Below are 26,509 nucleotides of genomic sequence, written 5' to 3'. Positions count from 1 at the left end.
GCCTGAATTGACCCCGCCCACCCCCACAGAAATCCTGTTGAATTAAAATTGGTATTTAAACAGTCCTCTTCATTATGCTGTGCTTATTTTGACATTATGAGAGCAACACAAAGGTATCACTGTATTATGAGCAGATTGCGACAGAGATTGACTGGAAAGGTCTGTCCCATCCATTTTCTGTACCGCTTCTCGTCACTAGGGTTGCGGGCATGCTGGAGCCTATCCCAGCTATCTTCGGGCGAGAGGGGGGGTACACCCTGAACCGGTCACCAGCCAATCGCAGGGCACATAGAAACAAACAACCGTTCGCACCTAGGGGCAATTTAGAGTCTTCAATTAACCTACCACGCATGTTTTTTGGAATGTGGGAGGAAACTGGACTACCTGGAGAAAACCCACACAGGCACATCATGCAAACTCCATACAGGCGGGGATGGGATTTAAACCTCAGTCCTCAGAACTGTGAGGCAGATGTGCTAACCAGTCGTCCACCGTGCCGTGCTGGAAAAGTCACAAAAAGTAATACAAGTGGATGCCCTTGGCAAAAAGTAGGCTTCCCAAACATTTTACAGTTGGACTTGTGAATCAATAGTTTGGAGGTCAAATTAAATTCACCTGTCAAGGTTATAGTGGATTTTCACCCGAAAGTCAAATATCCCCAACTTTTTGTGAGTAACTTCGCTTTTAATCAAATGTGCTTCGTATGCCTTTTTGATACTGGACCCCCCCCCCCCCCCCAAGCGTGTTTTATACACACATAAATGTCACTGTTTTTTGTTGTTGTTGTTTTTTGTGCCTTTTCATCCATCCATTTTACATACCGCTTATCCTGTCCCGGGGTTGCCGGGAGCCATATCAAACGTCGGTTGACAGAAGGCGAACGGCAGACTACAACCCTGCGCGGGCACCAATCAATCACACTGGGCATAAAGACGCATAGACGAGCATTCTTGCTCACAGTCACACGGTCACTGAGGAACTGAACTCGTGGTGCCTGCTCAGAATTTAGGCGAGTGAACGAAAAAACTGATATTGTTTTCACACAACACAAAGCTTTGAAATAAAACTATCGACTAAAAACTAAACTTCAGGGTCAAATTTTGACCCTGAAGTTTTTCAGGGTCAAATTTTGTCCCTTTGTTACTTTAAGACAAATGTAGCAGATACAAAGTCTGTAGTTAAATATCTGGTATAGCGTTATAGGCTGTTTGTGTTATGTAGTACTACTGCTTTTAGCCACACTTCGCATGCGTGGGATATATACGAGTTTTTCAAGGCGAATGACTCACAGGCAAAACTGCACAAGCTGTGCAATAAAGATATTATTAGCATTTCACTTTATTATTTTTGTACTCTGTAGCCAATGATGTTTGAGTTACTTACAGGCGGCGACGCGAAGTTGTCGCGCCTAACAGACTACAACCGCGGAGTAGTGTTGATTAGCGTTTAAAGATGGCTGACAGCGTATCCGTCCCAGCCAAAAGATGCGATTCTGGCAATCTATCTTCTGTAAGTATGGACACTATTTCGACACTGACGGAGCTGGACGACCTGGAGAGAGTTTATCAGCAGCTCTGTGTTGAAGAGGTTGGTATAAAATAACAATTGGTGACATTTAAACGGTGAGAAGTACGCTTGACGTGTGCAGCTATGCTAGGTAAGCTTCCGGGTGTAGGCTTGTGAAGGCACATCCTCAAAGACTTCACCTCTGAAAAGAACACCCGAAGCAGTTACGTTTGGTGTTAAATGTCAATAGTTTGGAGACAATGCAGAAGAAAGGCTGCCCGGCTATGTTGTGTGGCTTCTTAGGTCTTATGTCAGGTCTGCTAGCTACTTGTTAATCAACGGTTAAAGTCGTGAAGTCCTCCATTATCAAGTAATATTAAATCCAAAAGCTGTAGTGGACAGTATAAAAAATCTGCCAAAAATGCAGCCAATGTTGTTTATTCCCCCAATTCTCGTACAGCTAAATAAAGTAACCAAACACACACAGCTATCGAAAAACATACTGGTATTGCTAAGTGTCTATCAAAACTGAACCATGTATGCGTTAGTAGATTTACACTGTGAAGGCAATGCAAATGTTTTTGTATAACACCATTCACCCACAAGAAAAGTCCAAGTCCTATACAGAGGCAAAGAAATAATGATCAAAAACAAGATTGAATGAAAAGATTACAATATAGATAAAATCCCCAAAAGCAACAATGAACAATAAAGTTATCAGGCCAGATTATGCAGATTCCAGGTGTTCTGGAAGTTTGTTTCACATTTGAGGAGCATAGGAACAGAGTGCTGCTTCACTTTTTTTTTTTTTTTTTTTTTCTGGCTCTGAAAACGCTCGTTAGCAACTGATATTTGAACACAAATGTTGCAGCAACTCATGTAGCCAGACAATATTGCATATATTGTTCATCTGCTGCGAAAAAACGACTGTCACTGCAGCTGACTGAGCATTTGTCTGTCTTCACTATATCTGTATGTATCTTTTATACTGACCCCTAGTGGCCAAGGCACGCACATCCGAAGGAGCCGCACAATTAATTAATCATGATGCACCATTCTATTTGTTATTACTGTAGTTTTTTTATAAAGTAAAATATTGTGCTATTTTGTTTACTAAAAGAAACATGTTACAACATTTTTGTTGGAGCTTAGTTGGCTGGGTGAAACCGATGATTTTCCATTCATTTCAATGAGGAAAGATGATTTCAGTCAGGCAACAAATTAAACTCACCACAGTACCTTTTCTGCGATTGGCTGGCAACCAGTTCAGGGTGTACCCCGCCTCCTGCCCGATGACAGCTGGGATAGGCTCCAGTACACCCGCGACCCTAGTGAGGATAAAGCGGCTCAGAAAATGGATGGATGGACAGTACCATTTATAACGTTTACCTTTTGATGTTGCTCAGTACTCACACGTTCTGTTGTTTGTCTTTGGTTTGGTTTAGAAAGCAGTGGAGGTTGAACTGGAACAACTGATGGGACAGGAGGGAACCATTCACACAAAAATGTTGGCACTCCAGAGGATGGGGTAAAATTTTTAGCCGTCTATCCTGTCATTATCACGCTCGTCAGGCCTTAAACTACACTCTGACTTCTTTTACATAAGAAAGTCTGGGCTGACATGACATGCATTGCTTCTGCATTACCCAGGCCCAACCTACAGTTGATCGGAGGAGATGCCAGCCAGCTGTCCGGCATGATCACGTTCACCTGCAGCCTAGCAGAGAATGTCAGCCGGAAAGTTAGACAGCTAGACCTGGCTAAGGTACACTCATCTGCTCACATAGGCAAAAGTATTAATAATGATAATGCATACCACTTTTCAAGGCATTCAAAGACGCTTTACAATTGCACACATTTAGTCTGCATGTGTATTGTAGATAATCTGTAACAGGCTAATATAAATTCATGGGCTTCTCAAATTAATAAAATATACAGTATTACAATTTTGTATAAATTTCTAATTTTGATTTATGATTTTATAGACAAGACTGTATAACGTTATCCAGCGTGCTGATGACATCCTGGATCTGAAGTTCTGTACGGACGGCGTGCAGACAGCTCTGCATAATGAAGATTATGAGCAGGCTGCTGCCCACATTCACAGATACCTTTCTCTGGACCAGTCAGTTATTGAGCTGAGCAGGCAGGGAGAAGAAAGTATGTAAAATAACTCTGATGTTAACTCTAGTAAACAAGTAGTGTCAAGTTCTGCTTGATTAGTTGACGTAGTTCCTTAGCATCAATATACCACAAGATGGCGGCAAATTACAATGTGTGTCTCAGTAAAGCTCATCAACTCAACTCAGCACAGTTCTTTGCCACCAAGATGCGGTATAGCAATAATTTTAAAACATTGAACGATTGCTGAGCGGCGAATATACAGGCCTTCGCTGTGCATACATGTTTTTTTGACCAGTAAAACTCTGGCATGGAAAGAAGAGTTTAAAACAGTTAGAGGGCTTATTCCAGCCCATAATATTAAACAAATAATAAATTAATAAATTAATTGATTTTATCATTTTCTTAAAAAAAAAAAAATACATTCTCCCTGTAGCCGATAAAGCACATGTAGTCTAATAGTACAATTTTATTTTGTTAGCACTGTCAGAGTGGTATTAATTTTACAATATGTGCATTACATTTGTTATATTTTGCTAGAGGTGCACAATATTAGAATCAGACCTCTATATGATGCAGTGCAGTGTCACAATAATAAACATATTGTTAAATACTTCTCTAACAGTGGCAATCAAAACTGAGCATTATTATATTTTCATTTTTGTGCAAGTGTTGTGGCAGAGCAGATCATGGGCTATCTTATTTTCCTGTAATTGTAACCCTCATATTCTTGTACAGGCAGCACTGTGGATGCCAGTCTGCAACTGCTGCAGGAGGCTGAGCAGAAACTGAAGGTCATCGTAGCTGACAAGTTGGATGAAGCTGTGGCAGCGGTAGACCTGGCACAGGTGGAGAGGTTTTTCAAGATCTTCCCCTTGCTGGGCCTCCACGAGCAGGGCCTCGCCCGCTTTGGACAGTATCTCCGCAGTCAGGTCAGTACGGAATCGGGGAAATGGAAATGTGTGGTCTGAGGGTATGAATGTGGCTGACTCACACACGCACACTCTCACCCATAGCTTGCCTCCAAAGCAGAAGAGAACCTGCTCTTGGCAACAGGAGGAGACTTGGGCGAGAAAAGAGCTCCACTCATATTTGCAGATACTCTGACACTATTGCTAGAAGGTGAGCATACAGAATTGATACCATGTCTCTCATTTTGCAGAATATAAAGGTATTTTAGCTTTGTTGTTCTTATGATTGGGCAGCACTGTGGTCTACTGGAGTGGTTCGCAAGTTTGCCTCACAGTTTTGAGGTTTGGGGTTCAATTCATGTGGCTAATGCATATTCTCCCCATGGGTTTCGTCCCGATACTCAAGCTTCTCCCACATGCCAAAAACATGCATGTTAGGCCCACCGCACACCAAGCAATGCAGCCTATTGCGACTGAAGTGGACCATCACCCAAAAAATGACAGTAGGCAACTCTTCGCTGCACACCAAGCAGTTGAGCAGCGCACATTGAAAACTGCAATGTTTTATCAGTTTAGACGCTACATACAGTATATAGTTGTTGTTTTTATTTTTTTCTATTGAACCACAAAAACATGGTGCCATTGTCAAGGAACTGTGTAGATATTTTGGCTGTTGGCAATCATTGAGCGCCTCATTTACTGACTGCACTGGGTGTTTCGACAACAGAAACTCTCCACACTTTGCTTGCTAGCCACAGATACAAATGCAATTATAAACATAGTTAATATATAAACTTTAATGATATGGCTTGGATGCAGCTGGTCATGATTATGCTTAGAACCCAGAAACTGTATTTATTTATTTATTTTTGTGAAAGCTTGCGCATTTTTGATTGACTGCATTCACTGACGATTAAAAATTTTGAATCGCAGCAAAACCAGTGGCCAATGGGCAGCCACTCATGAAAAGTCGTTGCTGAAGCGGGCACACTGCCCAACAACTCAGTCGGTTTTGGCCACATTGCTTTGTGTGTGGCAAGTGCCCTGCAATTGGCTTTCGACCAGTCCAGGGAAGACCCCGCCTTTCCTCAAAGTCAGCTAGGATAAGCGCCAGCAACCTGGAACCCTAATGAGAAAATGGATGGATGGATGGATGGATGGATGTTTTTGATGACCTTTTTCAAAACGTCCTGTAGATAGTAGAACACAGTGATAAGCAAGATTACACAAAAAATTATAATTTTGATAAGGATCTGGATTAAGGTGCGAATGCAAGACTTTATTTTCACTGTCTGAATCACTGGTATTAATGGAACAATCCACCCCTTAATTTATAACGACATCTCTTCATCATCATCCTTGAAACAGGAAGTAACTTGATAACTAGCAAACAAACATAAATACCAATATTCATTCCACTTCTGTTTGTGTGACATTCCAGTTGTCTGGTCATTATGCTGTATAATTGCTAAAATAACATATCAAGTGCCCCTTAAGATTTTTGGCCAGTGCTATATATTATATGAAACAAACCTGGTCATTTGCAGGCATTGCTCGTGTCGTTGAGACCCATCAGCCTATCGTAGAGACGTATTACGGTCCAGGCCACCTCTACACACTCATCACTCACCTGCAGCAAGAATGTGACCAACAGACCCAGAAGATAGTGGACAAGTTCATGCAGCAAAGAGGATACCTCTGCAAAGTATGCATCTGATTTGACATTAAGGGTCTTGTAGCTTATATTATGACACCTTCTGAATGCCTGCTGTAGTTTCAGATTGTCCAGAGCAGCATGATGAAAAGTGTCCCCGGGGAGAGGATTGAGCCCAGGTATTGTTTGGGTATACAGATTCCAGCCACATTATTAAATACACCTAACTAGATCCACTTTCTATTCCGGACTGCCGGTTTACCCATAATATTTGATTAATTGATTAAATGTATTCTGTTATTTTGTTTTACTGCTTGTTTTCTTTTTCCATGTTTGTACGGTGACCTTGAATGCCTTGAAAGGAGCTTATAAATAAAAATAATTATCATCATTCAAGATAATACCGCTAAATTCTGAATGACGACATCAGATTAATGTAACGATATCTTTATTGTAGTTGTACTTTGAATAATGCTGAAAGGTATTTTCTAATATTTTGGTTACAGTGTTTAGCTACATGACAGGCCAAAATATGAGAATTGCTGTGTCTAGTCATTGTGTCTGCCTTGAACAGAGAGCTGGACCCTGTATTGGCAGAAGTTACTTTAATGAACGCGAGGGCGGAGCTTTACCTGCGCTTTCTGCGCCGACGTATAATGGCCGACTTCGAAGTTGGCGACGGTCAGAGCATCACAGCGGGTAAGTTATACATGAGCTGTCGGTTGTCTGTTTGACATTCAAAATGTAGTTATTTGAAATAATTGAGTGTGTGTTTGTCGATCAGAACATCACCAGAATGTGGAGAAGCTGCTGAAACATTGCGTACTGAGCAGGAACATGCAGGAGCTGATCGGATACTACATTCCAATGGAGGAGTACTACATGCGGGAGTCTGTCAACAAGGTTCACTTCTCTGTTTTATGTATAATTTAGACACACTGTATATGTGGACAGTGTAAAGAGATGAAGAGTTATTCCCAAAAATCTACTTTTACAAGTACAATAATGACACTGTCAGGAGAGCATTTCAGTTAACAGTTTTTTTGTTGTTGTATATTGTATGAGTGGTGTCTTGTTTTGTTTTTTTGCTCCATGTAAAGGACAAAGTACAGTAACTCGCCACTATTCATTGTTTATAATTGCCTCTAGTAACATTTCAAACACAAACTAAAATATGATCCCAAAACACTTTCATGTCATTTTAAACTCATACTACAACATTATCCTTAAATACCCGTAAATGGCTTACAGATTTGATTGATGTACGTCGCTTTCGCAACGCATAAAAATAGCAGTTGTCAAGCATTAACAAGACATTAGTCGTTTGTTAGCTTGAGCATTTTAATAGCCACTGAGCAGAGCAAAAACATACACCTGTGGCGAAGACTCGCAATAATGTCTGCTAACAACCCAGGCTAAACCTAGCTCCTACCCAACATAGATCTTAAAACAGTCGACATGTATCACGTCAACATACTTCCTTGACACCAATTACTACTAGCCAGGGCTTTGACGAGCATCATCAATTTTAGGGCGTTACAGAAAGAGTAAAAAAAAAAAAAAAAAAAATACATCCAAATGGTTCAACAGGGAAAAAACACATTAGGTCCATTTGTGAATAGAAAACTGTGAATAGGTGAGGGGGTTCACTGTATGTACTTATTAAATGCATGCTTTTAATACAGCTGATTGGATTGTCCAATAGTCAATATTTTGGCAGGTGATGTATTATAAACAGGCAGACCTTCATAGGTGTACTTTATTTTTTACGGTTCAATGGGCCGACTGATAATAGTTTTCCTGTCATAGTGATGTTAATAATTTTATGAAAAAATTGCTATTGCATTTTATTACCCACACTAGGTGTACTATTTATGTATATTTTTCTTATTAGGCTGTTACAATTGACACATTTGAGAAAAGTCAGCTGACGTCCAGCATGGTGGATGATTGTTTCTACATCGTAAAGAAGTGCATCAGCCGAGCTCTGTCCAGCTCCAGCATCGACTGCCTTTGCGCAATGATCAACCACGCCAACTCAGTGCTCGAGTCCGACTTCAGGTTCGCATATTAGAAACACTCTTAACACACCACGGATTGTCATTTTACTTGTTGGGATCTCATGATTGTGGCCCTCACCTGCCAGGGAGGTGTTGTACAACAAGCTGAGGCAGGGCTTCCCAGCCACCACGCTGCAGGACATCCAGCGCGGCGTCAGCAGTGCAGTCAGCCTGATGCAGAGCAGCTTACAGCAGGGCAAGTTCAACACAGAGTTCAACATTGAGAGCGCCGAAAATGCCAAGGCTGCTTTTTTGGTGAGATCAATGCACAACAACATATATATTGTGGATCTAAAAAGTTGATAGGACTGTAAAATGAGCAAAAAAAACCAAAATCTACGCCATCCTGTTTGGAAATAAAACTAAAACTCATTTGTAGATAGCCATAATGTATTTCATTGGAGATCTTCAGCTTGTCCTCATGTATTCTAATTTTCAAGGGGATGAAAGCTGTACTCATGGAATTTGCTATATTACAGTTTATCGAGCCGGCACGGTGGACGACTAGTTAGCACATCTGTCTCACAGTTCTGGGCACTGGGGTTCAAATCCCGGGCCCGCCTGTGTCGAGTTTGCATGTTCTCCCCGTGCCTGGGTGGGTTTTCTCCGGGTACTCCGGTTTCCTCCCACATCCCAAAAACATGCATGGTAGGTTGATTGGGAACTCTAAACTGCTCGTAGGAATGATTGTGAGCGCAAATTATTATTTGTTTATATGTGCCCTGCGATTGGCTGGTGACCGGTTCAGGGTGTACCCCGCCTACCGCCCAAAGATAGCTGGGATAGGCTCCGGCAGCCCGCGACCCTAGTGAGGAGAAATGGATGGATGGACAATTTATCAAACCCTCACGGCTTTGACAAAATGTCTAAAATGATGAAGCGGATGCCATTTTGTGCCACTCAAAGTTTTTATACTGTTCTACTGTCAGTCTATTTTCCGCACACAAAGAATTTCTCTGACTGAATTCACACTGCATGTCCAAGTGCCCAATTGCAATTGAATCCCAATATTCCATTTAAAAAAAAAAAAAAAGTTTGTTTTTTTAAGTGTACGTTTCAAGTGACACATTTCAGTTGCGCAGATACTCAAATTTTCCATAGTTTTTTCAATAAGAAAAATAGCACTCTAATATTGCACTTTATGAAAATATAACGTAATAACATTATAGATATAATGTTAGTCATTTTTCGCAGAGGATAAAGAATATATGCATGTGAGTATTATATTGTCTGTCTACACTTTGCACTATTTGTGTTCAAATATCATTATTTAAAGCATTTTAACACCAGCACATTGATCCTGTTCGTTAACCTATTTATTGCATTTTGCTTTGTTTGTTAACATAAAGTTAAGGAGGCATTTTTAAGACAAAGCTATGTGGTTGTTTTAAATAGACAATGTGTAATTATCTTTGTTTAGTTTTGCCAGAGTGGCTTTAAACAACTTGAAGCCTCTTTTTTTTTTTTTTTTTTTAAAGAATTGTTCACTATCAGCCAATCTGCTGCTTGTTGTGTGTTGAGTCCACTGCCACCACATGGCGGTCGTATCTCAAATTGTCTGCTCGCAAGTCAAAGCAAAACAAAAAAAAAGACGAATCACTGCTTATATCTCGAAAAACATGCAAGTTGGATCACTCGTATCTCAAGGCACCACTGCAACTTGGCAAGGATCAACACTGGGCAGTGACAACTTGGTAGTAAACAGTAATACATAAATAATAATAAAATAAAATAATAAATAATACTCATTGTTTAATGATGGACACACCTCTAATATAACATAGACCATGTATGCTTTCACTAGTTTACAGGAGGTGTTTTTTTCCCTTCCAATCCAAGTTAGTTTGTGAGTGAAGAGGAAAAACAACCTTAATAGGACCGGAGCTTACCGACTGTGACATTTGTCGATTTCAGGTGACTCTCAATAATGCAGAGGTGTGCAGTGAGAACATCTCAACTTTGAAGAGGAACCTCGAGGTAACATTCATACAATGTGCTTAAATTCTCTCCATATTCCTCAGCTTAATCTCTTAATTTTTGCATCCCATGTGCAGAACGACTGCTCCAAACTGTTTAGTCAGGGGGCCAGTTCCGGTGACCGAGCCAAGATTGAGAGCTGCTTGTCAGACCTTGTCAACACATCTGCAAAGTTCAGGGACCTTTTGCAGGTTGGAGACACAAAAACACATATTGGAGCTTCACAGCAGGGGGTTGTCTTACCGGTAGCAGATGGCAGTGCTGATTATTGCATGTTCTAATAGATCTGACTTTGCTTTCTAAGGAGGGCCTAACTGAGTTGAACACGACAGCCATAAAGCCTCAAGTCAAACCCTGGATCAGCGGCTTCCTGTCCATCTCGCACAATATAGAGGAGGTCATACAATGACTCACCGACTTACCATGGCCTGCCTTGAAGCATCCCCCATAACCGCCGCTATCGCTTACAGGAGGAGTTCAATGACTACGAAGCGAACGACCCCTGGGTGCAGCAGCTTATCGTCAACTTGGAGCAGCTGATGGCCGAGTTCAAGGTGTCTGCACTGTAAAAATCAAGGCTTCCTCATCATTGAGTGGTTTGCTTTGGGAATGCTGAAGGGCAATCATACACGTTATTCTACCCATAAAAGCTCAGCTCATTCAGAACATTCTGGGAACGACATTCCACAATCCAGAAATTCCCACATCATGCACTTTCACGTTGTAATTGCCCAATTTCTCACAGTAAAAATCTCAAATTAAGAGATTCTTACACCTTTACTTCCTCCTTCCACTTTTGACTGATTCCAACGCTAAACTGTCCCACTTATTCAGGACATCTTGAACTATTCCTATTCTTAAAATTCCCGAATCTTCACAGTAGAATTTCCCAAATCAGAGATTCTTACACGTGTATCTCCTCCTCCCACATTTCTTGACCAATTCAAACCATTCCAAACTCAAACTGTTCTGCTCATTCAGGACATCGTGGGAACTATTTTACACATTCCCCAAATGTTCACAATGAAATTGACAAATTGATATATTTTACATATTTGCCTCCTCCTACATTTCTTGACTGATATAAATATTCAGTTTATTGAAGACATTTTGGGAACTCTATCACAGCCCCAAATTATCACAGTAAAATTCCCAAATTAAGACAGATTTTACGTTTGCCTCCTCCTGCCACGTTTCTTGACTGATTCAAACCATTCCAACTTCAAGTCTACATTTCAACAATTCAATGAATTCCAGATCATTTCAGTTCAGCGTCACCTCTTCAGCATTCTCACGCAGTTTCTACAGCAATTATTTTATTTTTATTTTTTATAAAAACTTCCTCTCCATCTCATCACCAGACAACCCTCTCTCCTGTTATCTACGACACGCTGACCAGCCTGATGACCAGCTTGATATCCATCGAGATGGAGAAGATGGTCCTCAAATGCTCATTCAGCAGGGTGAGCAGCCCAGCTCGGCCACAAGGTGGCAAGCAAGCATTTTGTCCAGCACATGGCTCACGTGTAAATGATGAAAAGCCCTCAGCAATAATTCATTAAGTTCCTCTCAGGGAGAGGAACTGTAGTGATAGACTCTCCAGTTCCAGTTCCAACAATGTGTTTATTGATAGTATAAATAGAAAACCACTGCAAATAGTTGGTAAAATTAGAAGCGTTTGGGGAGTGCGCTTAATTGAAAATCTTCGATAAAAGAAAACAGCTAAGCGTGGGTGTTTTTCTTGCAGCTGGGAGGGCTGCAGTTTGATAAAGAGCTACGTTCCCTTGTGGCCTATCTCACCACTGTGACCACCTGGACCATCAGGGACAAGTTCGCTCGTCTTACACAGATGGCCACCATCCTCAACCTGGAGCGGGTAAATGATGTTCTGTAACGCGCACACACACACACACTTGTCTGGTTTTGCGTTCTACGCCATTAGCGGGTAAAGATTTAACCATTTAGGCAAGTGATGTTCGCCTTTCATGCCATAGGATTAGCCCCGCAGTGTGGTGAGCTAGTGGTAAGCATATCTGCCTCGCAATTCTGAGGTTCGGGTTTGGAGTCTCTCAGTAGGGTTTTCAGTCACGCTCCCTTTGCGCTTGCGCGGGTACTTCGGCTTCCTCTTACATTCCAAAAAACAAGAATTTTGGGTTCATTTGAAGACTCTAAATTGTCCATAGCTGTGAATGTGAGTGTGAATGGTTGGTTGTCCATATGTGCCCTGCGACTGGTGACTAGTCCTGGGTGTACAAACTCAAGGTTCATAAAAGCTACACTAGCTCGGCGACTTTTGATACAGCTTTTTGTGCCAAATCAAGTGTCCAGTGAATTGATTGTATTACAGTATATTGAACCATATTTTAAATCTTGCATTCATGTTAAACAAAATTGGAGCTAGCGTTCATATTCTACCTCGTGCCCCACTAAGTAGCAAAATTGTTTTCATCCAACATTTTGCATCGAAATAATTCAAAGAGAGATTACAACACTATATACACTTGCACTGGTACAGTGTTCCTCGCTATATCCTGTTTTTTATGGTTCCCTTTGTACCTATTGCAGGTTGGTCCGGAATGCTAACTGTACTTCGTTTCTGTGTCCCGCAGGTAACCGAGATCTTGGACTACTGGGGGCCAAACTCGGGCCCCCTGACGTGGCGTTTGACCCCGGCAGAGGTGCGTCAGGTTCTAGCTCTGCGCATTGACTTCCGAAGTGAGGATATCAAGAGGCTGCGACTGTGACTCGTCACTCTATGATGAATTTTACAAAGACAATCCTGGCTTTTAAAAAAAGTTGACAGATCGGGCAAACTTCTTGTTGTTGGATATTTGCTGCACTCTCCGGTGCTATAGGATGAAGGGCTGTCAACTGGAAGACATCCTGTAGAATATTACTTGAGTAAAAGTGTCTGATTGGTAAGTATCAAAAGTAATTATCTGATATTAAATGTAATTAAGTAATGGAATTAAGTTTTTTTTTTTTTTTTTTTTTTTTTAAGCAAACGTTTGTTTTTATTTTGTCTATTTTACCTCATTAGCATACAGTAGTTAAAGATCTGCATGGCTAATGAGCGAAGTTTGCACTCGTTGCCTGGCCGTCACGTTACCCATATGCCTAAACAAGCCCATGATAACTAAAAAAAACATTGACATTTTGGCTTCACTGGATTAATATCAATTAATTTAACCTACCTCGATGTGCTTCTTCGGGTTGGATGGGGAGTTGTTGTATGCCAATATTTCTGTTACTTGAGGTTAGTATAAGAGGCACTTCATCTCCTGTATGAAAAGCTTTCCTAAAAAAATCTGCTCACAGATGTGTGGGGTTATTTGACGGGATTTATTGAAATTCTTAAACACACCTTAAATAACGAATAGCATAGGCATTCATAATACCAAAAAATAAGCAGCACATGCTGAGCTAACCTAAAACAAGCTAAAGGTTGCTAATTTGTAAAGCACATTTACAGGCCACATGGTACTTAGCATTGACAAGTTAGCATATTTGCATGTAAAGCAACTGATTCAGCTGATAACTAGAGTACTGGTAACATTCAATTAACACTTGCAAATAAATATGAAACATCGCTTATATTAGCATTAGCATGTACACATTTAGTCAAACCAAATACCATCAGTGGTAGCAGTGCAGTTTGTCCGATGAGACGCTCCTTTCTCCACTTGTGTGACAGTTTAGTTGCTTGGGTTTATCTTGAACCAGTAACTCACACAGCAGCTTGTCTGTTTCATTTCATTTCCTCATCCTGAGTGATTTGACTTCCTGTCATTTTAAAATGAGAGCTCGTCCCTGTTGACCAGGGTCACGCTGCAAGGGCTTGACCTTACGTCATCCTTGTTATCGCCACAACCATTGCAGTCGTTTTGGTCGTCATGTGCTGCTGGATGTGTTGCGTGAGCAGCAGTCAGCAGCATGTGGGTAAATTGGATGCCTCGCGGGACTTTTTTTGCTTCGCTTTCTTGTAATTTTATTTTTATTTTGCAGTAACACGTAATGAAGAGGATTAGAGGAAATGTAGCAGAGTAAAAGTTTAATTTTATTTAGAAAATGTAATGGAGTAAAGTGAAAGTTGCCAGAAGTCTTACTGACGAAGTCATGTACAGAACATTTTACAGTAACAAAGTATTTGTACTGCATTACAAGACTGCTCTTGGGTGGTATAACTTGAAAAGCTGATATCAGTCTGTTGCAGATTGTGACCTAAATGTGACTAAGCACTCTTGTTAAATATGAGAAGAGTCCTAAATGTATAATTAAAAGGTCTATTAATGGTGTCACACTGGGATTGCCAACCTGCTAACTTGTAATTGCGTGAAAGGAGGCCGCCCCATGAAGGCGAAGCAGCGCGGTAATGAACATCACAGCCATTAAAGTGACAGAAGCGGGTCAGACAGCTGATCCAGCAGTCATTCAATAAATTAATGGCCGCTCATCTGTGAGGATGAAACACTTTTAACCTAATAAACTGGCTCGCCCGCGCCACATTTTTCACGTTCATCCTGATTGGATAATACGTTCCAGCCAGCGCGGCCATGCAAGAGCTGCTCCGAATCTCCACGTTTGTGGCGGTCCATTCTCATTTTGCGACCTAACCCAAAATGACCGTGTTTTCAATTTTGAGAGCATGAGCGCACGCACACACACACGGGAAATAGTTAGGAAAAGTGTAGCTTTAATGTAAACACAACATTCGATTGGCTCAGCACAAACATTCCACATGAGAGCAACCAATGAACTAGAGAATAAGAGATGGGGTGCAGCACAAAAACATTCACAGTAAAAAAAAGAAAAATCTGGTATAATCGTAATATATTTATATACAATACGGTGCTTTTAAGGTGAGGAGGGATAGGATATGAGGGGAGATGTGTATACAGGAATGCGGTGTATGGGTGAAAATGAAGAGCTGTACTTCTGTGTGTGAAAAGGGAATGATGATGATAGATGGGAGGGGAGAATGTTTTAAGATAGAGGCTTGGAATATGATAGTTTCTCCCCAGACAAAGGCTGCCTGCAATGATATTCTCCTTGTGCAGTCTTCTATGTCTAAACAGATTCACATTGAGGGCTACAAGTACGTTTGGAAATCAAATGTGTGGCATTCAGGAGGTTGGAGGAAGGGGCATGAGGCTTAAATAAAAAACTAAAAAAAAAAATATTCCATGGTCATAACCTTAAATAATAGCCAACTATGATACTAATCTGTTCTCAGATGGTTGGCACCGATATGACTCCCCCCCCCAAATCAGAGGCGGGTTCGAGACCACTCTACACAGGATAATAGTCTCTTTCTGTTGAAGTACAAGAGACAAGGAGTGGAACAGACCTGCGGGCTACTCAGTCATGTGTGTGGCCCTCTGAAGGAGAGACAACAATGGCGCCTTCCCGCGATTATATTATCAGCATGTTCTCCGCCATCTTACAGCTTTGAGAAACGCAGCACCAGACAATATTTGGGGTGTTTTGCCCCTTCTGCACTGCATTTGTGCTGTCGCTCCTGCCCCCTCCCCCAGTTGTTTGTTTACGCTCATCAACAAATCATTAACATTCAAAGACAAAACTGGTGTTGTGAACTCATAAGAAGAGGAAGGGCACAAAAATCATGACATGAATCTGACGTGATGTCTGGCGGCAGCTCTTTGGGTCCATTTCGGACGTGTAGAATTACATATTTGCGTGTGTGTTTTTTTTTTTTTTTTGTTTTTTTTTTTTTTTTAAAGTATTCTGAAAATGATCAATAACGCCTCAGGCTCTGCGACGACAGCCGTGCTCAGTATAAGCCGCATCCTCTCAGATTGTTTGCGATTATGATGTCAGTGACGGCATCGAACACTACCTGGATGTTCCCTGTATCCGTGGCACAGGTCAGGTGACAGTAGATCTCCTTATTGGGAGAGCGGTTCTTACTCTCGAACTGGACCTGAATGTAGGCGGTAGCATCGTCGTAAGTGTTAGCACCTGCGGGCGAGGAGAGGACCACACGTTAAGTTTCGTGGAAGTTGATTTCAGGAAAGAGAGCCAAACTGTCACCTGTGTATTCGGGAAAACAAATGGTCAGCGGCGACTTCTTGATTTTCTCTGCGAAGAGGTCCTTCTTGTTGAGGAAGAGGATGATGGAGGTGTCGATGAAGAACTTGTTGTTGCAGATGGAGTCGAAGAGCATGAGGGACTCGTGCATGCGATTCTGCCACGAGATGATTTGTTTCACTAAACTACAGTTGTGCCTTGCGATACGAGTATAATTCATTGTCTTAACACACTCAAAAACACTCATCTCAAATTGTCTTTCTCCATTGAAATGTATAGAAATACCATTAATCTGTCCCAGCCTTCCCAACAAAACAAAAAATGTAGTAATGTGAATTTCAAAGAGGTAAAATAGCATAAACACAGTAATGACATAATTAAATGGAATGAAAAATAATTAAACAGTTATTGTCACAATGTCCCAATTGAATGTTGCCTGTCCTGGTGTGCCCATCTTGGATGGACATACTGTTCATTGAGGCGTTATTATGATGCATAAATGTTAATTTGCGTTAGCATCATGCAAGTGTTAAGTAGTGTATTAATTCTGCAGCCCTACTATATATTAAACTATATTACGATAAATGACAGAAAAGTTTGTGATTTATGCAATGTTACTTAAAGAAGGTGAAGCAAATCCTGAGATTTGTTTCTGAATACATTACACGTTTGAAGATAATTGCTGAAAGGAAGGACAAGGACTGCAAGGACTAACAAGTATGTAGTACTCAGTTGTGGAGATATAGCGTTACTGTTTTTCAACTGTTCAGTTTTCCTTATTCTTTTGGGTGTGGTTAAAATGCGGCCCAGTGTTGTCCCCCCACCCCACCCCCCAGATATATGAACTTGAACGTCTTTGTTTGCATCAGCGATTATCCGTCGCAATTGTGAGTTAACTAGGCCCAAGCACATGCTAGCTGCTGGCTAGCACCTCTTGTTACAGCATGGAAAGCCCGCGACGTTCCTGCGGGATATATTCCATTAATTGGATATAATTTCACAGCTCAAACATGGGATGTGTAGGCATAAGAGAGATGCTAGACGAAGTAGCATCCATATTTTTTCAGCGGGGTGCTTTCACGCATTCATCGGACACGCCCACAACGTTTAATAGCAGAGACAACGGCTTGATTTTTCATGATTTTAAGAACTCATGTACTTTGTTTTTCTAATCATTCAAATTTGGCTGGGTTGTTATCAACACTCTTCTCTTTGTTGGGCCAAATTTAGAAGAGCTATTTATCTTCTTTTTATAGAGACTTTTATTACGAGAACTGGTTGCATGGCCTGACAAAGAGCCTACTGTTGTGTTTTTACACGATCAATGTAAGACTACAAAACTGCTCCACAAAGGGATTCAAATGAATTACAGGTACAATATTCCCAGATCATCACAGCCAGATGCATTTCAAAGCTTGTCGAAAGTGAATTCTGCAGCTCTTTGTGGGTTTTTTTTGTTAATGATTATTTTTAAGATTATAAGGCTTGATTGGCGTCACACTTACAGTTGTTTCATCCTCGTGGAGCACTTGGTCATAACCACTCAAGGCCACGCAGAAGATGATGGCGGTCACATCCTCAAAGCAGTGGATCCACTTCTTCCTTTCTGACCTTTGCCCTCCCACGTCAAAGAGCCTGCAGAAAGAGAACAAATGGAAGCTGGGATCCCTGAGCCTGATCTTTAAGTAAGGGCTCACAGCCACAAGCAAAGGGATAGAAGGAACCTACCTGAAATGTAGGTTTTTGAAGGTGAAGTGGGTTTCCACAATGCCGGTGGTCTTCACTCGGGTTCTCAGGATGTCCTGCTCTGTGGGCTGGTAGTCTGCAGCCCCGATACGGTCTAAACTGTCCAGGTAGCTAGTGATGACAAGGAGCAAGAAATGGGGATCATTCAGGAACATTAAACCTCCATCCATCCATTTTCTATCGCGCTTATCCTCTCTAGGGTCCCGAGTGAGCTGGAGCCTATCCCAGCTGAATTTGGGAAAAAGGCGGGGTACACCCTGGAATTGTCACCAGCCCACTCACATTCACAGCTAAGGACAAGTAACCAAACATGCATCTTCTTTTTGGAACATGAGACGAAACCAGAGTACCTAGTACCTGTAGAAAACTGCCGCCAACATTAAATGCAAATTTTTTGTTTGTTTTGTTTTTGTAATTTTGTGTCACTCACTATTGGGCCGAGTCGTTAAGCTGGTATTCGCGGGCTCGGTTGAAGCACTCCTGAGTCCCAGCGTCAACCCAAACACGCTTCATGGCGCTGAGAAGCTCCGCAGAGTATGGCTCCGTGTCCTCCATGCGACTCACGACGTCGCACACCAGCTTGGCATCCGCCTGGAAATAACGCAACAATAAATTGTTAGGGTTGGTACATTTCATATGACACATGGGCGTTCAAACTTTTTCTTGTGGGGGCCGCATACAGAACAAAATCAAAGAATTCATGGGCCACTTTGAAATTCTTCTACTTCATTTGCGAAACACGCTTCAACCAATCCGTCAAGCCATTTTTCATATATATTTATTTTTTAAAAACTGCTACGTCATAGATTTCTGTTAAAAGTGGAAAGGCAAATAGTCAAGGGTTTTTTTAGGATTTTGGGGTGATCCGCCCCTGCACTGAGCAGCAGCTGAATCACGTCACCACATTCAGAAGCAAAACAAAAGCAATCTGTAGCATGCTGACCATCTTTATAGCAGTTTACTTGGGGATCATTAATGTGTTATAGTAACAATTAGGACTTTGGCACTGAGCAGAAATTTGGGCAAAGGGGAAAAAAAAATGTGCCTCTGGAACAGAATTATCTTTGTTCACCGGGCCGTTATGAAAATATATTTTACTATTTGAGTTGTAAATAGTTTCTTTGTATCTTTGCATATCTAGAGAAGCTTAACCAACTTAGTAGTAGTAGTAGTTGTAGTAAATGACAGCAATGTCACACCCATGGGGATGTGGGTATCGCAAACCCCCACTTTTCTTACCTGTTAGAAAGCCTTCGCACTTATAAAATGTATTCTATGTTGATTATAACCTCATGCAATCTTTTGTTTTAGTTCAGGATAAGAAAGTAGACCTTGTTCCTCTCTGTCTGATATGTTATCACTTTGCTGTGAAAAAAAAAAACCAAGATGTCAGAGGTTGCATGAGGCAGATGATAACTCCTTATTCATGTGTGTGTGTATGACCTCGTCTAAGGGGAACTAGGCGTTTAAACTCTGCAAGTGTAATTTGCTTTTTCTTAGTTTTTTTCTGTGTAATGCCACCACTAAATGGTATCAATGATGGCAGAGGGAAAATGGAGTTAATGGAATTTTCTGGTGGCATCCTGATCCCAAGGAACTCTAGAAGTTAGTTGAGGATCTTCATTTAGTCAAAAGTAGTCCTTTGCATCAGTACAGTATAAATCCTCTAGCCTGGGGCTCCACCTGAATGTTACTAAGAGTTTTATTAAGACTAGTGGTTCTCAAACTGTGCTCCGAGTACCACTACTCATACCCGTGCGCACTCTAGTGTTATGTAAAACAATCACTTAAATGCAAATAAAATGGACACCATTTAGAACATGAAATACAATCATATTAGAATAAAGCATAGAGCCTGTTTAAATGTTTTTTAATCCAGTAAAGTAAATTTTTTAAGTACAGTTAAGTTGTCTTCAACTTTCAAGTATAGCACAATAATTTGCATTTTAATCAGTTGGTTTTTAACATTTACATATTTAACATTTTAACATAATCAATTTTCCCTGATATTTAAGTGCACTGTTAATTTTCAAAGTGCACAATGTTACTGTGGCCTACAATAATAAATGTACTTTCGAGTAATAAAATCACTGCCTTGTTTCTGATGAACACATAGGCCTACTTACAGTATTTTAATGTTGGTAATTATGGTGGTACTTGGAGCTAAGTATTTTTTCAGTGGTAATTGATGTAAAAAGTTTGATAGCCACTGACTTAGACGGTATTAAAGGGAGTCCTCGGGTTACGGCAAAAGTTTTGATGTTGGGAACGGCACACAGTGGACCACAGGATGACTGAAATGTAACTAATTTAAAACAAATTGTTAATTGAATCTAAAATCAGGCTCCCTCCCCCCCCCCCAAAAAAAATAGTTTGTATTTGTTCTTTAGTGTATGAGAATTGAAGTAACAGTGTGGTGTGAGATGACTTCTGACAGGATTGCGGGTCCATTCATTCCTCATGATTCCGTGAATGCCGAAATGTACATTACCATGACGCAAAATCAAATCTGGCTAGTTAGCAGTGCTTGAGAGAATGTTGGAAGATTTGATTTTCACATTTTGCCATTGTCGTTCATTAAATGGCTGAATGCCCACTTCCCTGGTAGATGGATGGGTCGCCGTGGGCGTCCAGGATTCACGACTTAACACCCTGTGACTTTTTTTTTTTTCCTTTCAGTTTGGTTAAAGGACCATGTCCTCTGTACCAAACCAAAGACTTTGGAAGAACCTTGGAAGTTATGTCTCTCATTCCACAAGAGTTCCTGGTGAAATCACGGTATCGCAAAGAATGACTGGAGCCACAGTCCTGTTTGAAGTCATTCCGCATCATATGGTGACTTTAAATGATCATACATTAAAGAACAACCACAAATAATAGGGGGAAAAAAATACAATGCAAGCTCGGGAATTCCTTTTGAAACACCCTGTAAAACGTTACTCAGGAGTCCTCGGTTTACGACGGTCCACACTCAGAAGAAGAAGAAGAAGACTAATCACCTTTTATTGTCATGAACATGCATGCATGCACACGATACCAGAGCAGAGGTGAACGTAACATTAGGCAAACACAGGCATGACCTGGGGCCCCCGAATGTCTCATAAAGACTGACCGATAGTTTTCTTTCATTTAAAGCAATTATTATTGCTTTACTGTTAATTCACTCACTCATTCTCATTCACACCAACATGGTTAATCTATCATAACCTTGATTGCTTCCCCTTCACATGCAGTGGACTATTCCATCTTCTTACTGCACATGCGCAGACTTGATTCAGGAAGAGGGTTGCAAACCAAACTTGTTGGTGCATGCGAGGAAAATTAAGCGGAGTTTAAGCGTTTTTTAAGAAAACTACCAAGGTTCCAACCTTTTTCACAGTCGTATTGAATGTGCGTAACCGACAACGGCAAGAGCTAGACACTCTTGCCGGTTGCAGTAGAACTGCGGTTCCGTTTCATCCCAGGAGGATGCAGTAGAGATGACGTGGAGCATGACACACGATGTGAGTAGTAAAGCGGTTGAAATGGTCAACTAAATTAAATGTTGATTAATGTTCTTATTACAGTAAAAGCATTGAGATGATTCACTTGTTTGATGATCCTCAAGAAGGATTTTAAGGACTAGATCCAGCTCTGGAAATGAGAATTTTCTCAGATTCACACATTAGTAATATGTTAAAAATCGGGGGTTTGTCTCGGGCGCCGAAGTGAGTAAATACGCCCCTGATGCTCAGTTGCCGCCGTACTTAATTTTTCTAGAAACACGTTTCAAACAAATGTTAATTGTATTTCTGACATTACTACTGTGCTAGCACAGGTTAGTCCAAGGTTGTTTTCATTTTTATGATTATATATATGGATATGTTTATTTCATTATTAAATTTGAATCTTATCATATTTAAAGATAAGAAATGATAATTTGATATAAGAAAAAAAATCCGAGGCAGTGTTTTTTTTTGTTTGTTTTGTTTTTTAAATGCAAACCGACCATCTCGGAATGGCTTGTTCAGTGGTGTATTTAGACTGTTTTTAAATTATTGTATATATCTGTGTGTATTTATATCTAATGTTTCAATAGATATATTTGTTTAACCTCTGCCAATACATTTCTTTATTGTCATCCCTCATCATTTCGGTGATGGAGCATTTCAAGCCGGAGGCAACTGACTTTTCGATCCTTGTCTCCAAATTCGATTCCCAGCGAGTCCATGGCTCGCAGGATGGCTGCCAAGCTCTGGATGGTGTTGCTGTAGACCACAGGCTTATACTGCTTCACGTCATCCCCAGAGAAGCCATCTTCATGGATAATCCTGCAGGCGCACACATATATTAGCGCAAGGAATTGTCCCATTCTGCCATATGTTGCAGTTGAACCTCAACTGGTCTTTTTACCTCGGGGAGTATTAAAAAAATAAAATAAATAAATACTCAAGTGATTTACTCGTTCTCAGCATCAAGGGTCCATCTAAAAGACTGTATTATGCAGTGGACATTCATTATTGTGCTATTTAAGCAATGTATAATTTATGACTGGCAATTAAGTCTTTATCCATCACTCTGCACAAAACTGTGCAGTTCCATTTTAAGACAGACTTTTTATTTATTTATTTATTTATTTATTTTTATAAAAGACTATCGCCAACCCTTTGAGGTCATGCATGACTTCCTTTCTGCCTACTCACTTTAACATTTCCCATATCATTTTTATTGTATTGCTTGATTTCTTTTAACTATGTTCGTACGGTGAATGAATCATTATTATTATTCCTGTCATCAGCCTGTCCTACACATACAAATTGTGTTTTATTCACTCACTCAATGTAAAGTGTTTATCCCAGCGTCAGAGAGTTTAACCTTCATACACAACAAAAAAATCACTCAAGTGATTGTGACTACGCAGTCCAACATTTCCTGCATGGAAGAACCAGCAAGGGGGGCTTTTTAATATTTTGTGTGGCTGGCTGTGCGGAAAATCGTGTAATTATGGATGAGAAGTGGATAAGATGCACAAACCACAGCGAGAGAGGATTGAATTAATAAGGAGTCCAGACTACGAATAACCATTAGTAGTTTACGCAACAATTTCATCAGCATGGTTTGTCTACTAAGATTATCATGTTTAAATCTATTGTTTCTTTTAATAAGTAACTTTGTTAAACGTCACAGACTACCATTGCATCGGACGGACTCTGTATCATTTGCACAATTCAATTCGATGAGTATTACTACATTATTGCAAACTTCATTTTGCATAATGCCTCTCTGCACTCTGTAAATTTGTTACGAGAGGGACTCCAACGACTGGAGACAAATTCCTTGTGTGTTGTTTTAACATAGTAGGCCAATAAATATGATTCTGATTCTGAAATATGTCATTTTCAAAGCATTTCAGCATCCGCAGCTTGGACCAATCACACTGAAGTGTAAAAATAGAAAGTCTGACATATCTGCATCTGCGAGTGACTAGCACAAGTTCGTGCATTCCCTCCATCCCAAATGGGCTGGCTTTTTTTCAATTCAATTATTCAGATCCTGTGAGGCTAACTTTGTACCTCCGCTATGTAGTTACCAACATGAGCCACTTTGAGCCTTCCATTTTTTTTGGGGGGGGGGGGGTCTTTCTCAAGCTTTTCTGCCCAGCTCACATAAAACACAGCAGACATTATTTAACATCATCATCGTCCTATGTGATATACATGTAAAATACATATAGTTACAGCCATTTAATTTCCCTCTTGGGGTGAATAAAGTACACTACAATCTATCATTCATCTTTCTACCTATCTATCACCTGTCATCTATCGACAGTATCTCTTTCGCTATCTAGCTATCCAGTTTTTTTTAATCTACCTGTCTATCTATCCAGTCATCCATCTTTCTACCCATCATCTATCTGTCATCCATCGAGGTTTCCATCTACCTATCCATCTATCATCTATTCATCTACTGTATATATCTATAGATCTTTTGTTCTACTGATCATCTATCTATCAATCCATCTAGCTTTCTATTTACCGGTACTCTATACATTTATCAATTCAGCTTTCTGTGTACCTATCTATTGATTGATCCAGCTTTCCATCTATCTACCTATCCCTCCATCATCTATCCAGCTGTATAGGCATCTCTTTATTAGGCTTTACACGATCACAATGCAGTACTACGTCAAAAGACATGCAACAAGGCTAAAAATAAACTAGCTTTTGGGTTCAAATGTACTGTGCACAATGGCGACGCAGAGTAAATGTCTTTTGCGGAACCGATCAATGACGTCATTGATCAGATCGTCGAATTATGACATTAAAGCCGATCAGCATAAAATGCTAATTATCGGCCGATACCGATCAGGCCGGTAAAATCGGTGTAAAGTCTACTCTCTATCTATCTATCTATCATTCTGTCTGTCTGTCTATCTATCTATCCAGCGTTCTACAGTATCTACTCTATCTACCGAGCTATATATAATTTTCTATGTATCTATCTACAGTACCTATCCCTCTATCTATTCATCTACCTAGCGAGCTTTCTACTTGTCAATCCCACTATATATCAATCATCCAGCTTTCTATCCCTCTATCATCTATCTAGCTTTCTATCCATCATGATCATCTAGTCATCCATCCATCCAGCTTTCTACCGATCCCTCATCTATCTAGCTATTCAGATTTATATATACCTATCCCTCTATCATTTATCCATTCCGACCCATCTATCTATCTTCCTCCCCATTTAGCACCCCATTTACCTATCCAGTCATCCTTCTAACTACTGTACATATCTACCTGTTCATCTGGCTTTTCTATGTGTGTATCAAACCATCAGTCTATCATTTATCTATCAACCCATGTGTGTACACACACACACACAAACATCTGTCTGTCTGTCTGTCTACTTATTTTTCCATCTAATCTAGGTAACAGAATTTGGCCCCAAGTGTTGCGTTCAGGGTCGTCATGGAAAACAGATCTCTCAAAGGTAAATAGGTGAAGGAAGGAAAAGAAACGGGAATTGGGGTATGTTGGGGGCGCGAGGGAGGGGGAGGGTGCACTGCGGAGAAGCTTCACATTACAAAATATACAATAGACTGGGTGATTTCTCCTGAAAACATCTCGAAACTTCACTAAGAGGTTTAGGAACGAGCAACAACAGTGATTTAAAAAAAAAAAATCAAAGGGTGATTTAGCTTAGGTTTAGATGTGGTTTTCCGAGCCATATTTCTACGTAAATCCGCTTTTATAGGCAAAGTACACCCGCCGATATCGGGCACTTAAAGCCATTAAGATTAAAAGCAGAGGTATTCACTAATGGAGCCGCGCTGACCTCACACACGAACACACGCTCACAGAGGAGAGAGGAACAACACCCACACTACACTACACCACACTGCAGTCCTATACTCGCCGAAAGCCCCCCCCCCCCTTCCCCTAAAGCCTCGTGAAGTACATTTCAGCACCGGGGCCGAGCGAACAGCACCCAGCCGAGCGAGGCTTCTCCTCCTCGGCCAAAAGGTGCTCCAACCTCCGGGCACTTCTCGCGGGCTTCGGCCTCTGGAAACATGGCGGCTCAACTGAGAGGAAGGGAAGGGAGGAGGCAAGGGAGGAGGGAGGGGGGTGGAATTTCGAGGCCTTTTTTTTTTTTTAAAGCATAAATAGGCAGGAGTAATCATTTAAAAATATATATATCTACATAAAAAGAGAGAGGGACTTACTTCATTTGTTTGACGATAGTGCTTTTGCCGGACTCTCCACCGCCTGGAAAGAACACACAAGGGAGGGGGGGGGTGGGGGGGGGCGGCAGGCGGCAAATGGTGAAATCAGAACCACGGAGAGCACCACCGGCCCGACCGGGGATAGGGTGTGGGAAGCGGGGAAGAAGGGAGGGCGGCTCGCGGAGGGGGTGGTGGTGGTTAGCAGAGGGGAGCGAGTCTTACCGAGCAGCAGCAGTTTGACGTCCTTGGCGGCCACCATCCCGTCCTCCTTCAGGTTCTTCTCGATGGCCTTGCTGCGGTCCAGAGCGGCTCGCTCCTCGGCGCTCAGCGTACATCCCATGATGGTGACGAACGAACGAGCGAATGAACAAGCGTCGTGTTCCCCCCCCCGGGTTCCGCCTTGGTCCACCCCGACGCCGACTCCTCAATCAGTGCGCTGTTGTCGCTCTTCCTCTCTCTGCTACAGCATTAGTAGGCCCGGATTGAGGGCAACCCGAAGCGGTCTTCTTCGATTTTTTTTTTTCCTCCTCCTCCTCCTTCTTCTTCTTCTTCGTCTTCCTCGGTGTGTGTCTCGCTCCGTGCCCTCTCTCAGGGGGGTTGGGGGCGGGGTGGGGTCGTTGTGAGAGAGCCTCGCTGCGGGGCTGAGGTTGTTGTTAGGTGGGGAGTGTGCAGGGGAGGGGCGGGGGTGTCTGGAGCTCTCTCTCTCTCTCTCTCTAACTCTCTCTTCAGGGCGGCGCTGGTCCTGCTGTTGGTGGTGCTGATGATTTCCGAGTGTCTT

At 41.4% G+C, this 26,509-nt stretch overlaps 2 protein-coding genes across 4 annotated transcripts; one reads left to right on the top strand and one right to left on the bottom strand.

Moving 5' to 3' along the window:
* Nucleotides 1-2: 2 nt before the first annotated feature.
* On the top strand, nt 3-22,894 carry cog4 (component of oligomeric golgi complex 4). 3 transcript variants are annotated; one of them, XR_009767312.1, is made up of 20 exons: nt 3-1,587; nt 2,952-3,034; nt 3,157-3,271; nt 3,492-3,666; nt 4,366-4,559; nt 4,644-4,749; nt 6,086-6,243; nt 6,313-6,371; nt 6,767-6,891; nt 6,977-7,095; nt 8,087-8,253; nt 8,339-8,507; nt 10,167-10,229; nt 10,307-10,420; nt 10,534-10,626; nt 10,700-10,783; nt 11,591-11,692; nt 11,977-12,105; nt 12,839-13,147; nt 22,168-22,894. XR_009767312.1 is itself a non-coding variant. In XM_061665488.1 (19 exons), exons 1-19 carry the CDS (start codon nt 1,453-1,455, stop codon nt 12,971-12,973), a joined length of 2,247 nt encoding a protein of 748 aa, XP_061521472.1. In that variant the 5' UTR covers nt 3-1,452; the 3' UTR covers nt 12,974-15,938. The 3 variants fall into 3 exon arrangements, 2 of the variants coding, with proteins under 2 accessions (XP_061521472.1, XP_061521459.1); XM_061665488.1 differs by lacking the exon at nt 22,168-22,894 and having other exon boundaries at nt 3-1,509; nt 12,839-15,938; XM_061665475.1 differs by lacking the exon at nt 22,168-22,894 and having other exon boundaries at nt 12,839-15,938.
* gnao1b (guanine nucleotide binding protein (G protein), alpha activating activity polypeptide O, b) lies at nt 13,237-26,509 on the bottom strand. Its single transcript, XM_061665513.1, has 8 exons — nt 25,954-26,509; nt 25,732-25,774; nt 22,192-22,333; nt 18,454-18,614; nt 18,006-18,134; nt 17,783-17,912; nt 16,281-16,434; nt 13,237-16,208 (listed from the first exon to the last, which is right to left on the bottom strand). Exons 1-8 carry the CDS (start codon nt 26,069-26,071, stop codon nt 16,021-16,023), a joined length of 1,065 nt encoding a protein of 354 aa, XP_061521497.1. The 5' UTR covers nt 26,072-26,509; the 3' UTR covers nt 13,237-16,020.

Source organism: Phycodurus eques, chromosome 2 (assembly GCF_024500275.1).
Source record: "Phycodurus eques isolate BA_2022a chromosome 2, UOR_Pequ_1.1, whole genome shotgun sequence".
Classification (NCBI taxonomy): Eukaryota; Metazoa; Chordata; class Actinopteri; order Syngnathiformes; family Syngnathidae; genus Phycodurus; species Phycodurus eques.
Note: the sequence above shows the minus strand (reverse complement) of the source record. Positions and strands in the feature narration are given on the sequence as shown.

Bases quoted from the DNA above. Each gene is read 5' to 3' on its own strand.
- cog4 (XM_061665475.1), top strand. From the start codon at position 1,453: ATGGCTGACAGCGTATCCGTCCCAGCCAAAAGATGCGATTCTGGCAAT. The intron at 8,254-8,338 runs GTTCGCATATTA...CTCACCTGCCAG, and splicing joins GTGCTCGAGTCCGACTTCAG to GGAGGTGTTGTACAACAAGC. The intron at 11,693-11,976 runs GTGAGCAGCCCA...TTTTTCTTGCAG, and splicing joins TCAAATGCTCATTCAGCAGG to CTGGGAGGGCTGCAGTTTGA.
- gnao1b (XM_061665513.1), bottom strand. From the start codon at position 26,071: ATGGGATGTACGCTGAGCGCCGAGGAGCGAGCCGCTCTGGACCGCAGC. The intron at 17,913-18,005 runs GTAGGTTCCTTC...CTCTTTCTGCAG, and splicing joins TTCAAAAACCTACATTTCAG to GCTCTTTGACGTGGGAGGGC. The intron at 16,209-16,280 runs GTGACAGTTTGG...CCTCGCCCGCAG, and splicing joins TTGTTTTCCCGAATACACAG to GTGCTAACACTTACGACGAT.